Source organism: Manis javanica, chromosome 3 (assembly GCF_040802235.1).
Source record: "Manis javanica isolate MJ-LG chromosome 3, MJ_LKY, whole genome shotgun sequence".
Lineage (NCBI taxonomy): Eukaryota > Metazoa > Chordata > Mammalia > Pholidota > Manidae > Manis > Manis javanica.
In genome coordinates, this window is record NC_133158.1 from 194,699,631 (window position 1) to 194,718,034 (window position 18,404).

The 18,404-nt window shown below is 35.5% G+C and overlaps 1 protein-coding gene across 6 annotated transcripts in view; it reads right to left on the reverse strand.

Moving 5' to 3' along the window:
* Positions 1 to 18,404, reverse strand: part of ARFIP1 (ARF interacting protein 1) — a 129,346-nt gene that overhangs the window by 55,335 nt on the left and 55,607 nt on the right. For all 6 annotated transcript variants that reach the window (XM_073232569.1, XM_017673811.3, XM_017673815.3 and 3 more), the window contains one exon: positions 2,915 to 3,023. In XM_073232569.1, the coding sequence (XP_073088670.1) occupies positions 2,915 to 3,023 (109 nt within the window). The remainder of the gene's footprint in view (positions 1 to 2,914; positions 3,024 to 18,404) is intronic.

Below are 18,404 nucleotides of genomic sequence, written 5' to 3' on the forward strand. Positions count from 1 at the left end.
TTACTAAACTGAATACAGAAAATATAAATCCATAAATTACTTGTTGAGTTGGGAGACATTTTAATAGGCTATTCAATACAATTGCCATTTTAAACAAAGGTTGTACCTCTACTACCCAAGGCACAAGGGTTTCTATTATATAAGGAAGTGTTAATAAAAGATGACTACTTAGTTCCATTTCTTGATGATCCCAGGAACAGAGTTCTGTTGTTCTAGTTACTACTATTTATTAATCTTGCATAGGAAATAATCCATAACACAACACGAGATGTGTATATGTAAAAAATGATATAAAAATTTCCAAGCTAAAATAGTAAAAGACATAGTGTTGATGGAACTGGGTACACTTCAGTTTTTCTGCTTTACTTTCAAGGATAATTATCACTTCCATGCACATCTCCGACCCTTTAAACCTCTAATTTAGACTAAATTAGTTGCTAAAATTATTCACTAACATCCAATAAAAATACTTCTTAAAAATCCAGGACCTTGTTAATTGACTTAATTTGGGGAATTGGCTATTTCATCATAGTAACAGAAGTCTAGGGATATGAATATATGTATGCAATAGCCAAAAAATAAAACTCAGATACTAGGTACCTTCACACTTATGAGCTTTGATTTACTCATGATTTCCACTATTACTGATTCTGCAACATTATTTGTTAATCAGATATCAATATGTGTTGTTGTTTGGCTGAATTTATTGTGTAATTTCTTCTAAATTTGCTTTAGAGATGGAAAAGCAAATGGCTAATACTCTTCTCGCAGTAATTAATAGAGTCATCATTATTACTCAGTCATTTTTCCAGAGGGCTAACACAGCCTCAACTCCTTTAACATTTTTTCATAAGACTTTCCTAAATTTTAATCATGTTGCTTTTTCTCATGTTCATTCCAATTTATCTACAAATGCCTTAAAACAAGGGCACGTAAGACAACTACAACTTTACAATAAATGCTTAACCGAGTATGGCAGAATGATTCTTTTAATATATTGATCAACAATGCAGTTTGTGTTAAAAAATGTTTTATAAAGTCAGCTTCAAAGAGGCATTAATTACTGCCATTATCATGAAACATTTCTTTTTCCAGTCTGAAGGGTCAGGATGTATCTATAAATCAAGTGAAACTGGCATTTTCATGCTCAAATGTAGCAGTTTATAATGGCTGGTTGATTTCAATTATTGTATAATACTATTCCACTTAAGGACAAAAAGATTAAACCAAATGCCAACTAAATGATTTCATTGAAAATATTTAAAATATCTTAATAGTAAAAGCATTTTATTCTATGTTGACATTTAAATTTGGAAATTAGAGATTGGTCCAAAATGGTTTGGTCACATTATGTAAAGTAAGCCTTTTATCTTCAGGCATTTCATAATTTTAGGCACTCACTCAGTCAACCCTTTCAAATTCAAAATAATCTCACTATTGAGATCTTGACACATAAGCTCCCTTTTATAGCTTAATTTTTCTGAACATAAAAATGAAAAAGGGAAAAAACTGGTATCACTAGCTATCCCATTCATTTTATAGCCCAGAGTAGAGGATATTATACTGGATTATCCTAAATGTCTATTTCTAGGACCCATTTAAGATTATATTTCAAAATATAAGTTGTTTTTTAATAAAATACTGGCCATTAATATAATAAAAAATATGGAATTTCCTTATCTGCAAGAAGGCTAAGATTGCAGGCATGGCAACTTTTTCACTTTGTGTAATGTAATGTTAAAATATACTTCACTTCACAACAACTAGAGCTCTTACTTTAGCTATAGCTCTGTCAAGAAAACTATCCATTTTTACATCCAAATGTTTACATGATTTTACTTTCTTTCACTTATGTGAAAATGAAAAAAAGACATTAAGAAAAAGTTAATGTAGGCAAGAACATTGAAAAAGGGGGAAACTTTTTCCTTTATATTAAAAACAGACAAACATATGGAATGTGTGCAATAAAGAGTTAACATAGCAGGTCTAACTGCCTATCTTTAAAAAGATCAGCTTACAAAATTGGCCCTCAGTTTATGTCTAGGAACTTAAGTTTTGGAAAGATACTCTCCATTCTCAGAATGGTAAGACTGGTTCACTATGTCTAAACTGTTTATACAAACAATGGGTTTACGCTAAACACCTGCTTTTCTTCTGGAAGTCCAGAATCTTGGTACATGCTGGACAGAGCTTCCTTATGTGAGCCATCTTCAAAAAAACTCCCCAGGCCCTGAGTTTCTAAGGAGCTTCCCTAGTTGGCCACATTTCACTTATGTTGTTACAGCTCTGCTAGGGGAATTATGTCTGTCCTATTGACTGCACTGGGAGAAGAGCCTTGCAAGCTTGTGCCTAGTTTCCCCCAGCCTTCATCTGGGGCATCCTTTGCCTTTGCTAAATGTGCTTGTTATACTTTCACTGTAATAATCACAGCTGTGAGCATGATGACTACACACTGAGTCCTGGGAGTCCTCTTAGCAAATTAGGAAATCTGAGGGGGGTCTCGGAGCCCTCCTATACAGCATGCATCATAGTAGGAAAGATAAAAGTTTTACTTTCCTTATTGATTTGAAATAGGAAATAAGTATTTATACAAATCAATATTGACTCATAGCCATAAATTTTGTGGTTAAATAAATTTTCATGTTTGGTATAATTTTGAGTTTTTTTTCAGTATTGTAAAACCAATTCTTAAATAATAATCAGTGAATTACGTACATAGACCTATTTATATAAAGAAGGCTACTAAAACAATTTATAAGTATTTAAATTGAAGAGAAAAAGGATTATGTTTAAAATCGGTGTTTTAGCATAGAATTAAATGGCTCAACTCTTATGCTTTATTGATGAAGGTAGCACTTGGTGAACTTCTCCTATCTTCCACCCCAGCCATCTTAAAAAATATATGGGCTCTTACCTTGAAATGCTCCTCCTTCAATAACCCCCTCTTTGGTACTGTCAAAGCCATGAGATGTAATTTGGGTTTCTGAGAGACCAAGTCCAGCTGGTAATGAATGCTTCAAATCCTTGGCAATATTTGAATGAAAGAGAAAATCTTTGTATAAAAAATCTCATACCACAAAACAGTTCAGGATAATTGTGTCCTTTTAATCACATCTTAAAACTTTTTTTTTCTTACTCTATAGTATTCCCTTATGCTGTCATGGCATTCTACAATGATGTAAAACAGCAGCAAACACAGCAAGATTTGCTATAAGAGGTACAGTGTATGTCAAATACTTTTATTATTATAGAAGTAAACAGCAGGCAGATATTAAAATTCAATTTTCAAATTTCTAATCTACTATCAGGAAAGTAACTTTAAAGAACAGAATTAAGATTTTGTTATATCTAATAACATAACATGTTTTAGAAACATTTTCTGTTTATTATTATTATTATTATAAAAAGCCACATCTAATTTAAAAACTGATTGATGTCTAATATAATTATGATGAGTTGGCTAGTAGTCAGTATAAATAAATCATTCACTTGCAATATTCATTTCCCTTTGATCTCCAAGTTGGCTAGGTAAACAGGGCTTTTCTGGCTTCAATCAGGGTAAGGTAAGGAAATTTCTTGCTATTTAGCTTTATATTAAACACTGATACTAGTTCAACTAATTGCAAATTAGTTTTTAATTGGATCTTAGCTGCAATAAATGTAATATTTGACATTCAGTCTTATAGTTAAAAAAGGGGAGGGGAGAGAAAGCCAAGAAACATAGATTTCCAATTAAAAATTTCTTTTCTTTCTTCTGGCTTAGATATGAGAAGTTACTCAATTTTCATAATCAGCACCTACGAATGGATCCTACTGATTTTCCACAATAATGACAAGCTGGTAATGCAGTAAAGTATCTTTGAAATCCTTTCCTAATACTTTTCCCCACCAAGTATAGTGCAGTTATAATCCAAAAACTCAGAATTAGCATTTTTGTTTTTCCAATTTGCAAAGTCAAAACTTGATACAGTCTCTCATAACTGGTAAGTGTTGAGAAGGGTTTTTCTTGAAAAGCTCATTAATTTTGCCTAGGCAATTTCTGGATTTAGGTAGGGGACCCTGAATTAGTAACTCTTAATGTCAATCCTCATCTTAGATGATTTATCAAGCATACTTTGACACAGGTAATTGCTCTCTTTGTTAACACTTTCAACCCCCCCCCCTCCCCCGCTTCAGGGCACACCTGACTTTCCTCTCACGTCATCTATGCTCTACTGTCCCCTTGCAGATTCCCAACCTTCAAATCCTGGAGTGTGCTACAGTTCATTCAGTAAGAGGACTTTTTTCTCCTACACTCACTTCTTGGGTGATCTTATTTATTGATTCTTCTGCCTTTAAAAATCATCTATACATTGACAAAACCCTAATTTATGTGATATATCTGGGCCTCCCTCTTTAGTTACAATATTTCTAATTACGTACCATTTCCACTAGGATATCAAATAGACATCTCAAACTTAGTATTTCCAAAACAGATTAATTCCACAGTGAATCTCCACCCTGAACGGACAAAACAAAATACCACCACCTGTAGTTTTCATTCCTTTCAGTAAAGGGTATCTCTATCATCAAAATCTTAGCAAAAAAACTTCAGAGTTATCTTTGACTATTCTTTTTCTCTCATGCCCACATCCAAACCATCAGCAGATCCTATCAGGTTTACCCTCAAAATATATCCAGGATCAAATAAATTCATCTATGCTCTACTGTCCCCTTGCAGATTCCCAACCTTCATTCCCAACCACCCCCATTGCTACCACCCACCTTGGTCTAAGCCAGCATCATATTTCACCTGAATTACTCTAAGAACTTCCCAACTGGTCTCCCTGCTTCAGTTCATGACACACACCTCTAACTCCACACATCAACCAAAGTCATTCTCTATACAAAACTCTCCAAAAGCCTCCAAGCTCACTTGAAGGAAAACCCATACTATTAAATGCTCTCAAGTCATTACATGGTTTTTGACTTCCATCTCCTACTAGCCCGAGCCTTGCAGTTACAGTTTCTTCAAAAACATTAAATCTTCCTCTGTTTCAGGGTCTTTGTACTTGCTGCTTTTTCTTCCTGAATGCTCTTCTACCAGAAATCCGCAAGCCTTGCTCCCTTAGCCAGAGGCTCCCCAGCTCCCCGCCAGCAATGGATGAAATCACAGCTCCCACACTTGGAAACTCCCTATTCTGTTTACCTGTTTTAGTCTTCTCATAGGTTATCACTAAGTAACATGTCATGTATATATTTGCTTATTTTTGTCTCCCCTCACTATATACTGTAAGCTTCATCAGAGCAGGGATGTTGCCTATTTTATTTCCTACTATATATTTACCACTTGAAACAGTGCTTGAGATGTAGTAGATATTCAATAGATAGTTACTGAATGAACGAATAAATGAATTTGTTGAGTGAACTAAAGGATTATGACTCAACACCATATAGATTAAGAAGCTGCTAGGCAGTAGGTGTATTTTTAATTTTAACTTAATGACTATTTACTTACTCTTGCTATATGTTAGACTTTCTGGGCAAAGAAAAAGATAAGATAGTGTACAGTCCTTGCCTCACGGGACAGACAAGATATACAAACATTAACATAAAAGTTGAGCTTGGTGCCAAAGTAAGACAATAAGTGGTAGAGGAATTCAGAATAGGGATTAAGTCCATTAGAACCAAATGGGAAAGGTAAAAGTACTGCTTGAACTATGGAACACAAAGAATTTATTCATTGAACCAACATTTAATGAGCACCAACTGCATGTCAGCCACCACTCTAAACACTAGAGAGAGAGCAGTGTAGGAAAAATACAGTTTCTGCCCATACTAGACTCACATTAGGCTGCAGGGAGGAAGAGACTGATAGTAAATAAGTACATGTTATGTCAGGTAATAGCAAGTGTTGTAAATAAATCATAAATACTAAATGTTTTTTTTTTTTCCTCCTCCAAGGCCGGATAAGAGGGATACAGAGTGACAGGCAGTGGTTCTACTTTAGGTGGCATATTCAGGGAGGTCTCTCTGAGGAGGTAAAATGTAGACAGAACCCTGAACAAAGTGAGGGAGTGAGCCATGTAGCTATGTAGGGAAAGAACGAGGGCTTAAGTGATGTTCTATTTCTTAACTGAATGGAAGACACACAGAAATTCACTGCACTATGAACTTAATTCATTAAAATAAAATTCATATGCCATAAAATTAACCCTTTTAAAGTTTATAGGGCAGTGGTTTTTAGTCTATTCTTAGTTGTGTCACCATCACCATTAATTTTAGTATATTTTCATCAGCCCAAAAAGGAACTGTGAATCCTAGAAGTCACTCCCCATTTCTACCTTTTCCCAGCCCGTGACAATCACTAACCAACTTCCTGTTTCTATGGATTTGCTTACTCTGGACAGTGATATAAATGTAGTCATATCTGTCTGAAAGGTTCCTTCACATTGTAGCATATATCAGTAGTTAATTTTTTTTAAGTATCATTGGTATACAATCTTACATTCCTTTTAATATATAATGCAATGTTTCAACAGTTACCTAAATTATTACATCCTCACCCCCTCTAGTATAGTCACTATCTGTCAAAATAATAAGATATTACAGAATCATTAACTGTATTCAATGTGCTATACTACTGTCCCCATGACCAACTTATATCGCAATTGCAAATTATTGTGCCACTTTATCTCCTTCCCCCCTTCCCCCTGGTAATCACTAGTCCCTTCTCAGTGTCTATGAATCTACTGCTATTTTGTTCCTTCTGTTTTGCTTTGTTTCTATACTCCACAAATAAGTGGAGTATAATCATTTGGTATTTGTCTTTCTCTGCCTGGCTTACTTCACTGAGCATAATACCCTCTAAAGCCATCCATGTTGTCACAAATGGCAGGAATTCTTTTCTTTTTATGGCTGAAGAGTGTTCCACTGTGTCTATGTACCACATCTTCTTTACCCATTCATCTACTGATGGACACTTACGCTGCTTTCATATCTTGGCTAGTGCAAACAGTGCGGCAATAAACATAGGGATGTATGTCTTTTTGAATCAGGGACTTTGTTTTTTTCAGGTAAATTCCCAGGATTGGAATTGCTGGGTCAAACAGTATTTCTATTTAGTTTTTTGAGGAGCCTCCGTATAGCTTTCCACAATGACTGCACCAATTTACATTCCCACCAACGGTGTAGGAAGGGTCCCAATTCTCCACATTCTCACCAGCATTTATTTCTCGTCTTTTGGATAGTGGCCATCCCAAATGGTGTGAGGTGGTGTCTCACTGTGGTTTTAATTTGTATTTCACTGTTAGCAATGTGGAGAATCTTTTCAAGTGCTTGTTGACCATCTGTATTTCTTCTTTGAAGATGTGTCTGTTCAGGTTCTCCACCCATTTCTTAATCAGGTTATTTGTTCTTTGGGTGTTGAGGAGTATGAGTTCTTTATATATTTTGGATGTTAACCCCTTACCAGATGAGTCATTTATGAATATACTCTCCCCTACTGTAGTATGCCTTTTTGTTCTGCTGATGGTGTCCTTTGCTGTATAGAAGCTTTTTAGTTTGATCTAGTCCCACTTGTTCACTATTTTGTTTCCCTTGCTTGAGGAGATGTGTCCAGGGAAAAGTTGCTCATGCTTATACTTGAGATTTTTGCCTCTGTTTTCTTTTAAGAGTTTTATGGTTTCACGACTTATATTCAGGTCTTTAATCCATTTAGAGTTTACTTTTGTGTATTCATTTCGAGAATAATCCAGTTTCATTCTCTTACCTGTAGCTGTCCAATTTTGCCAACACCAGTTGTTGAAGAGGCTTTCTTTTCCCCACTGTATATCCCTGGCTCCTTTATTGTACAGTAATTGGCCATATATGCATGGGTTTATACCTGGCTCTTTATTCTGTTCCATTGATCTATGGGTCTGTTCTTGGGCAAGTACCAAATTGTTTTGATTACTGTGGTTTTGTCCTAGAGCTTGAAGCCAGGGAGCATAATCCCCCCAGCTTTGTTCTTCTTTCTCAGGATTGATTTGGCTATTCAGGGTCTTTTGTGGTTCCATATGAATTTTTGAACTATTTGCTCTAGTTCATTGAAGAATTCTGTTGGTAATTTGATAGGGATTGCATTGACTCTATAAATTACTTTGGGCATTTATTGGTGTCTTCTTTAATTTCTCTAGAGTGTCTTACAAGTTTTCAGAGTAAAGGTCTTTCACTTCCTTGGTTAGGTTTATTCCTAGGTTATTTTATTCTTTTTGAAACAACTGTAAATGGAGTTGTTTTCCTGATTTCTCTTTCTGCTACTTTGTTGTTAGTGTATAGGAATGCAATAGGTTTCTGTGTATTAATTTTGTATCTTGCAACTTTGTTGAATTCAGTTATTAGTTCTAATAGTTTTTTGATGGAGTCTTTAGGGTTTTCTATGTAAAATATCATGTCATCTGCAAATAGTGACAGTTAAATTTTTTCCTTACCCATTTGGATGCCTTTTTTCTCTTTGTGTTGTCTGATTGCCACTGTTGAATAAAAGTGGTTAGAGTGGGCATCCTTGTCTTGTTCCCAATCTTAGAGGAAAAGCTTTCAGCTTTTTGCAATTAAGTATGATGTTGGCTGTGGGTTTGTCATATACAGTCTTTGTTATGTTGATGTACATACCCTCTATACCCAGTTTGTTAAATTTTTATCATGAATGGATGTTGAATTTTGTCAAATGCTTTTCCACATCTATTGAGACAATCATGTGATTTTTGTCCTTTTCATTAATGTGATGTATGGTATTGACTGATTTACAAATACTGTACCATCCTTGCATCCCTGGAATAAATCCCACTTAATCATGATGGGTAATCTTTTTGATATATTTTTGAATTTAGTTTGCTAATATTTTGTTGAGGATTTTTGCATCTATGTTCATCAGGGATCTTGGTCTATAAGTTTCTTATTTTGTTGTGTCTTTGTCTGGTTTTGTTACTGGGCTGATTTCATAGAATGAGTTTGGGAGTATTCCCTCCTCTTCTACTTTTTGGAATACTTTAAGAAGGATGGGTATTAGCTCTTTTTTAAATGTTTGATAAAATTCAGTCATGAAGCCGTTTGGACCTGTGATTTTGTTTTTAGGTAGTTTTTTGATTACCAATTCAATTTCATTGGCGGCAATTGGTCTGTTCAGATTTTCTGCTTCATCTGGGTCAGTCTTGGAAGGTTTTATTTTTCTAGGAAGTTGTCCATTTCTTCTAGTTTGTCCAATATATTGGCATATAAGTTTTCATAGTATATTCTAATAATTATTTGTATTTCTGTGGTGTCCATTGTGATTATTCCTTCTTCATTTCTGATTTTGTTTATGTGTGTACACTCTCTTTTTTTTCTTGATACGTCTGGCTAGGGGGTTTATCTATTTTGTTTATTTTCTCAAAGAACCAGCTCCTGGTTTCATTGATTTTTTCTATTGTTTAATTCTTCTCTATTTTATTTGCTTTTGTTCTGACCTTTATTATGTCCCTCTTTCTACTAACTTTGGGCCTCACTTGTTCTTCTTTTTCTAGTTTCTTTAATTGTGAGTTTATACTGTTTATTTAGGATTGTTCTTGTTTTTTGAGGTAAGCCTGTATTACTATGTACTTTCCTCATAGAACTGCCTTTGCTGCATCCCACAGGTTTTGGGTTGTGGAGTTTTTTTCATTTGTCTTCATGTATTGCTTGATTTCTGTTTTAATTTGGTCATTGATTGACTAATTATTTAGAAGTGTTGTTCAGCTTCCATGTGTTTGAAGACTTTTATGTTTTCTTCATGTAATTTATAATTTATTTCTAATTTCATACCTTTGTGGTCTGAGAAGTTACTTGATAAAATTTCAATCTTTCTGAATTTATTGAGGCTCTTTCTGTGGCTTAGTATGTGATCTCTTCTGAAAAACATTCCAAATACACTTGAGAAGAATGTGTATCCTGCTGCTTTTGGGTGGAACTGTCTATAGATATCAGATGTTAAGTCCATCTGATATAATGTCTTGTTCAGTGCCTCTGTTTTCTTATTTTCTGTCTGATCTGCCTATTGATGTGAGTGGTATGTTAAAGCCTCCTAAAATGAATGTGCTGAGGTCTATTTTCCCCTTTAATTCAGTATCTTGCTTTCTATATTTAGGTCCTCCTATATTGGGTGAATAGATATTTATAATGGTTATATCCTCTTGCTGGACTGACCGCATTATCATTATGTAATGTCCTTCTTTGTCTCATTACCTTCTCTGTTTTGAAATCCATTTTGTCTAAGTGCTGCTACTCCTGCTTTTTCCTCCCTTTTACATAAAATATTTTTTTTCCATTGCTTCACTTTTAGTCTGTGTTATGTCTCTGCATCTGAAATGAGCCTCTTTTAGGCAGCATATAGATTGGTCTTGTTTCCTTACCCTTTCTGCCACTCTATGTCTCTTGATAGGTTCATTCAGTCTATTTACATTTAAGGTGATTATTGATAGATATATACTTACTGCCATTTTATTAACTGTTTTCTGTTTTTTTCTATATCCCCTCTTTGATCCTTTTTTCCTCTCTTACACTCTTCTCTTGTTACTTGATGGATGTCTTTAGTGTTGTGATTGGATCTTTCTTCTCTCTCTCTCTCTTTTTGTGCATCTATTGTGGGCTTAGTTTTGTGGTTACCAAAGGTTCAAGGATAGCTTCCTCACTATACAACAGTCTAAAATTGCTGATTAGTCTATTTCAAACACAATCTAAAGGTATTTTCTTCTTCTGCCTCCTCCTCCACACTTTATGTATTAGATGTCATAATCTGCACTTTTTGTGTATCCTTTGACTGATTTTGTGAGTAGTTGATTTCACTTCTTTTGTTTTGATTCATACTTGCTTGGTAATTAATTGGTCTACTACCTTTACTTTGGGTTTATTTTCACTAGTAAAAGCTATTCAGCCTAGGAACATTTCCATCTACAGCAGACTCTTTAACATATCCTGTAGGGCTATCTCAGTGGTGGTGAATTCCTTCAACTTTTATTTATCTGAAAATTGTTTAATCCCTGCCTCAAATTTAAATGATAATCTTGCCAGATAGAGTATTCTTAGTTGGAGGTCCTTTACTCTCATTACATTAAATATATCTTGCCACTCCCTTCTGACCTGTAAAGTTTCTGCTAAGAAGTCTGCTGATAGCCTGATGGAGTTTCCTTTATAAGTAATCTTTTTCTCTCTCTGGCTGTTTTCAGTACTCTCTCTTTATCCTTGATCTTCCCCATTTTAATTATTATATGTCTTGGTATTGTTTTCCTGGTGTTCCTTTTGCTAAGGGCTCTCTGCGCTTCCATGACTTGAGTGTCTATTTCCTTCCCCAGACTGCAGAAGTTTTCAACAATTATTTCTTCAAGGAGACTTTCTATCCCTTTGTCTCCCTTGTCTCCTTCTGGTACCCCTATTATGCAAATTGTTCTATTTGGCTTGGTCACACAGCTCTCTTATTCTTCTTTCATTCCTAGAGATCCTTTTTTCTCTGTTTTTTTCAGCAGCTTCATTGTTTTCCTGTTCCCTAATTTCCATATCATTTACTTCTTCAATCTGTGATCATCTGCTATTAAATCCCTCCATTGTATGTTTCATTTCATATCCTGTAGTCCTCCGCTCCGAGGGGCTCTTTTGAAATCTTCTATCTTTTTGTTGAAGTCCTCCCTGAGTTTTTGAATATTTTCCTGTAGATCCCTAAACATGTTTAGGACTTTTACTTTGAAGTCTTTATCAAGAAGATTGGTGATTTCTGTTTTATTCAGCCCTCTTTCTGGTGTTCTGTCTTGTACTTTTGTTTGGAACATACTCCTCTGCTCCTCATTTTGCCAGCGTTTCTATGTTTATTCCTATGGAGTAATAACTTAATGAAGCATGTGCCCTCTAGTGTCCAGAAGCTCAAGACTCTTTACTTTCCAGTGCGGGAGCCCCAGCTGTTGATGTGCAGTAGGCAGGGCTGCCTTTCTGTCTGGTTTGTAGTAGTCTGTTTCTAGGTGGGCAGTGTACTTCGGCCATGCCTCTGTGATCAGCACAGAAGTATCTGCTGGAGTTGCTGTCAGTGGGGCTGCCCTTCACCTGGCCTGCAGCAATGATGGGGGCTGCAAACACCTAGGACCGGGCGCCTGTGGGGAAGAAGGAGCTCCTGGGGCTGGCTCCCGCAGGCACCTCCCCAGGCCAAAATGGTGCCAAGAATGCTGGGAGGGCCTCCCTCTGCTCTCCCAGCAGCAATGTCTGACACTCCCATCTGGCCAAGTGGGGTGTCTGCCAGCTGTGTGTGCAGGGAGGAGACTCAGAGTTGTGTTACCAGCATGGAGGATGGAGCACTTGGGATTCCCAAGAGCTCCTGATCTGCTGGGCAAGTATTGTTCACACGCCCTTTCTCCTGAGAAGAGAGCTCCTTCTAACACTTGTCCCTCTGGCTCCCCTCCCACTGCTGGGAAGTCTTTCAAACTGCCCTTTGTTTTTGTCTAAGTGGGGCTTGTACAGCGTGCCTGTTCTCCACAAGCAACTGGAATCTCAGTCTCCCAGAATGTTCTGCCTTTGTTGTCCAGCCCCACTAATCACCAGAGCACCATGTAATGGTGGGCTCCTGCTCCCGGAGCAGATCTCCAGGGCCATGTGTTCAGCCATCCAGGGCTCCTACCCGCTCCCTGCTCTGTTCCTTTTTCTCCTCCTTCCTATGGGGTGGGATGGGGGGAAGGTTTGGGTCCCATCTCAGCTTTGACGCTTTACCATTTTCTGTGAGGTCTTCTCTTCTTCTCTAGAAGTAGGTAGTCAGTTTTGCAGTCTTCAGGTTGTTTTCAGGTATAGTATTTGCTGTATTTTCATGTTTTATGTTTTTGGGAGGAGGTTTCATTCCTACTCCACCATCTTTTTCTCCACCTCCCCAGTTCATTTTTTTTTATAGTTGAGTAATACTCCATTTTATGGATCTACTACAATTTATCCATTTATCAGCTGATGAACACTTGGGTTATTTTCACTTTTTGACTATTATGAATAATGTTGCTATGAACATTAGTGTACCTGTTTTTAGCTGGGTTACACAATAACTCAATGTTTAATCTTTTGAGGAATTGTCAGCCCACCTTCTACAAGGGCTGCACTATTTCACATTTCCAAAAGCAATGTACCAAGGTACTTGATTTCTCCACAACCTTGCCAGCACTTGTTATATCTGTCTTTTTGATTACTGCCATCCTAGCAGGTATGAAGTAGTATCGTATTATACTGTTGAATTTCTTTTCCCTTATGACTGATGAAGCATTTTTTCATGTCCTTATTGGCCATTTGTATGTCTTCTTTTGAAAAATGTCTATTCAAATCTTTTGCCCTATTTTTAATTGGGTCATTTGTCGCTTTACTGTTGAGTTGTAAGGTACAGATCTATTTTATCAGATAGATGATTGTAAATATTTTTTCCCATTTTGTGGGCTGTCTTTTCACTTTCTTCATGGTGTTCTTTGAAGTACAAAAGTTTTAAATTTTGATTAAGTTCAATTTATCTTTTTTTTCTTTTGTTGCTTGTGCTTCTGGTGCCATATCTAAGAAATCAAAAGTGTCTGACCCAAGACAGTAAAGACTCACACCTATGTTTTTAAGAGTTTTATAGTTTTATGTCTTACATTTAAGTCTTTGAGTAAATTTTTGAGTATCATGTGAGGTCTGGGGCCATCTTCATTTTTTTGCATATGGATATACAATTGTTGAAGCACCATGTGTTGAAGATTCGTTCCACACTGAAAACTGTCTTGGTAGTCTTGCTGAAACTCAACTGATCATAAAGGCCTATCTCTGTATTCTCAATTATGTTACAATGATCTATATGTTTTCCTTATGCTAGTTCTATACTGTTTTGAATATTGTTGTTTTGTAGTAGTTTTAAATGGGAAGCAGTGAGTCCTACAACTCTGTTCCCTTTTCAAAATTTTTGGCTCTTCTGGATACCCTGCATTTACATATAACCAGTTTGTCAATTTCTACAAAAAAGCCAACAAGGATTTTGATAGAGATTATGTTGAATCTGATCAGCCTGGAAAGCACTGCCATTTTAACAAATTAACTGATCCATGAGTATGAGATGTCCTTTCATTTATTTAGATTTTTAACTTCTTTTGACAGTCTTCTATAGTTTTCAGTATACAAGTCTTGCATGCATTCCTGGGGATTTTCTTATTTGGGGGGCTATTGAAAATGGACTTGTTTTCTTAATTTTACTTTTGGTTTATTCCCTCTGTATAGAAATAAAACTGAGTTTTGCATATTGCTCTTATATCCTGCAACTTTGCTGAACTTATTCATTTTAACAGTATTTTTTGTGGATTCCTTAGCGTTTTCTATACACAAGACCATATCATCTGCAAAACAGTTTTACCTTTTTCTTTCCAATCCGAATGCGTTTTACTTGTATCATTATTCTTTATACTTTATACATATTGTGACAACCAATGTTCTTTTATATCTATGTTTAATCAAACAGTTTTAAGAAAGAGCAGTGGTAAAATCATTAGAAGATCAAAACTGAATCATCTGTGAGATAATCCAATGTAGGTGACAGGTCCACTCCAAAACAGAAAACTAATTAACATTATATTTTACCAGAGACAGCTCTTTGACTTGGCCTTCAGAAAAATGTGTATCTACTCCAATGATTTTTTTACGCAACCAAAGCTGTAACATAATTTACAAAAAATTTTAAGGATCTTACTACTTATCACTATGGGAACAAACAAAAAAAGATAAACATAAAATACCAGCATAGTAACATACTAACAAACACAAGTAAGCTGCAAAGATTTATTCTTACTTTCTTTGCCCTAATTAGTTTCCCATAAAATCACCTTCTGAGTTTTGTATGGCATACTTTAAAGATATCTATCAATAACAAACTCTTAAACCACTTTTTAAAGTTTTGTGGCAGTTTCATCAAGTACTGACTATTACTAGAACCATGAGAGACCTCATGTGAACACTACCTTTCCTATTTCAGGATATGTGATCCTGGGCAAGTACTTAAAATTAGCCCTGGTTTGCTTAGCTCTAAAAAGAGGCTGAATAGTACCTCAGAGTGTTATGAAAATTAGGCGAGATAACATGGGCAAAGCACCCAGTTAGGCTCTCAGTTAATGTCAGCCATCCCTCTCCATTCCTAAAATCATCTTTTCAACGAATTAGTGCTATTGCCTATAATTCCAATAACAAATATTTCTCAAGCAATCACTGTGTGCCAGAAACGGTTCTAAGCATCTTAATGCCCAAGCAGTCCTCACTTTGCATGATAATGCTGGACAGTAAAAATGATCAAGCAAGCAGTTCAAAGTGATTAATGGGTAAAATGTATTATTCCACGACCTTTAAAAATTCTTGTCAAAACACTAAAAGCTCTTTTATCGTTTATGCCATTAAGTCAGCCTTAACAACTAAGTTCTTCAGGCTCAAATCTAGAGTCTAACGGCTACAGTGTCAACATCCCTACAGTTGGCTATTTCTTCCACAACTCCATTTAGGTTTGGTCTGAATTTCACTTCTTCCAGTGTTACCATTTTCCATTTCTTTGCTGCACTTCCATCTTCACTCACCCATTCCCTTTTGATTATCCCATTTTTGGAAAATGTCACATGGGTTTATAACCAGGAGCAAAGAACACAGTTTGCTATCTGTGTGTGAACTGAGTAACAGATATGCAGTGACTAACAAGAGACTCTGAAAGAAGTAACATGATTAGCCAATAATCATGACAGTCATCTGCTCTTTACATAGTGATTTATACACTAAGTACTAACAGTGAAGTTTGTACTTAATATAATTAGAGTTAATACACCATGGTGACTGAAATTTGAGCTGTGTTGTTGGGGGACTAGTATTATTTAATTAAACTGTGGTAACTGAAATTGATGCATATTGACACTATACAAAGTAAGAACTGCCTGTAAATGATCTACTTTAATCTTGACAATAATACATGAAGTATTATTAAATTAAGTGGTACTATCACTACTTTACAGATGAGAAAACTGGGACCCAAAAATGTGTCACTTAGTTACTGACAAGCAGTATAATTAGAAGTAACCTTTAGTAAAACAGTATTAATTGTAATGTATGATAAATTTAGCCACAAGAATTTATTAGAGACTTAGAATTCATTTGAGCTAGTATGTTTCCTAAAGATTTAAAGAAATGCCTTTTAAAAATCGTTATTTCAGAATCTGCTGAAGTTTTAACACACCAATGCAAATAACACTCTCAACCTATAGCTAAATGGTAAAAAACAAATGAACAAGATTCATTCCATTTCACTTACTTCCTAATTTCCCTTAAAACCTCTTGTCACAGGACATCTTTTCCATTTGTATATTGTTATGAAGAGCACTTAGTAACTATCTTCATACTCAGTTTTATTTGCTTCCTATTTTTAAATCAATCTCTGAGTCTGTTCATTTCAATGAATAATAATCTTTAGCCTTCCAGTTTATTTATTTTTACTTTTTCCTTAAGACATGAGTATTTATTTACTTACTTTGGTTTATTTTTTGCTTTCTATTATTTTTTTTCTTCATTGCTATTCAGTCTCATATTAGTTTGAAGTATATAACACAGTGCTTCAACAGTTACCCATATTATTAAATCCTCACTCCCACTTTTACAGCTAGTATCTGTCAACATAGTAAGATGTTAGAGAATCATTGGCTATATTCTCCATGCTATACAACTATCCCCATGAGCAACCTACATTATGATGAAGAATTTTTGTGCCCCTTTATCCCCCTCCCCCTCCCCACCCACCCACCCCATCCCTATCCCTCCTCCATGGTAACCACCAGTTGTCCCTTCTCAGTGTCTATGAGTCCACTGCTGTTTTGTTCATTCTCTTTTTCTTCGTTTTTATAGTCTACAAAGAAGTGAAATCATATGGTATTTCTCATTCTCTGCCTGGCTTATTTCACTGAGCATAATACCCTCTAGCTCTATCCATGTTGTTGCAAATGGTAGAATTTCTTTTCTTCTTATGGCTGAATAATATTCCATTGTGTATATGTACCACACCTTCTTTATCCATTCATCTATTGACGGACACTTAGGTTGCTTCCGTATCTTGGCTATTGTAAATAATACAGCAATAAACATAGGGGTGCACGTATCTTTTCAGATCAGGGATTTTGTTTACTACAGATAAATTCCTAAAAGTGGAATTACTGAATCAAATGATACTTCCCACTTTATTTTTTAATATTTTAAATATACTAAATCAATGGCTTCTAGTTTTAAATATTAATGATCCTTTTATCAACTTTTTCCCTCTGAAAGACAAATATATTGCAAAATAAATACTGTCAAATTAGCAAGATTTTTTAAAACTCTCCAAGTTTGGTCATTAAGGTCAAGTATTTTTGGAATGGTTTCCTTGGATGTTGTCTTGCTCTAAGTCTTGATAGCTTTTCAGGTCTCCTTAAGAAAAAAAGGATCAAAGACACCCCTCAAAATATGAGGCATAAAAAGCAACAACATACAGATGGCACAGAGATCCGGGAGAGGTGTATTTGGTGTATTCTTGGAACTTACCTGAAAACCATTATGCATTTGAATAATCTGTCCTATCACAAAATATTGTATACATTCCCAGAAAAGAGAGTAGTAGTAGTTAGGAAGAGGGAAGCTAGTAACATGTTAAATAATAAGTAGAATGGATATATCTCTGATTACCTAAGTTTTTAAGAAGTTACAGAGATGCCTGCCATCTCGCCTGTCTGAGGACATCACATCTACTCAAACCCTTCCGGGGCTCTCCCAGGGGTCCTCTACTTAATAAACAAAAGTTCTTCCAGAAAAATCCCATGTCCTTTATGTAAAACAGCTATAAAATCTGAAAAGTACTAAAGCTTTCCTATGCCGAGGCTGTTACTAACAGAAGGAGCCTAACCAAAGTGGTACAAATGGGTTCATTCATATTCTGAACAGAATTATCATTTTGATAGCAGCCTGGCAGCTAAGTGCAACATAAAATTCTATGAAATATGTGAAAGGAATGCATGAGATGTGAGATAATATTCAATATTTTATGAACTCGCTGACTGCTTTTTGTAAAATACACACTCTCTAAGTGGTATGACTTAGCCTCATATTTCACAAAAACTTAAAATGTGCCTTTACATGACATTTAAATTTTTTAAAAGTGTCTCAGCAATAAGGCTGTGCTTAGCTTAGTAACTTTCAAAATGTCTGCTACTGCATTTACTTCTATAGTTTACAGAATATATTTGAGGCACAATAAGCCCACTTATAACCAACAACATAAAATCCCTAATTTGCATTTTTATGTCAGTGATGTTCAACTCAAAGTTTAAGACTCTGCCAAGTCATGCTTAACAATCATGCAATGAAATGGAATAAGAAGTTAACTTTCTATTCAAACTACTAGG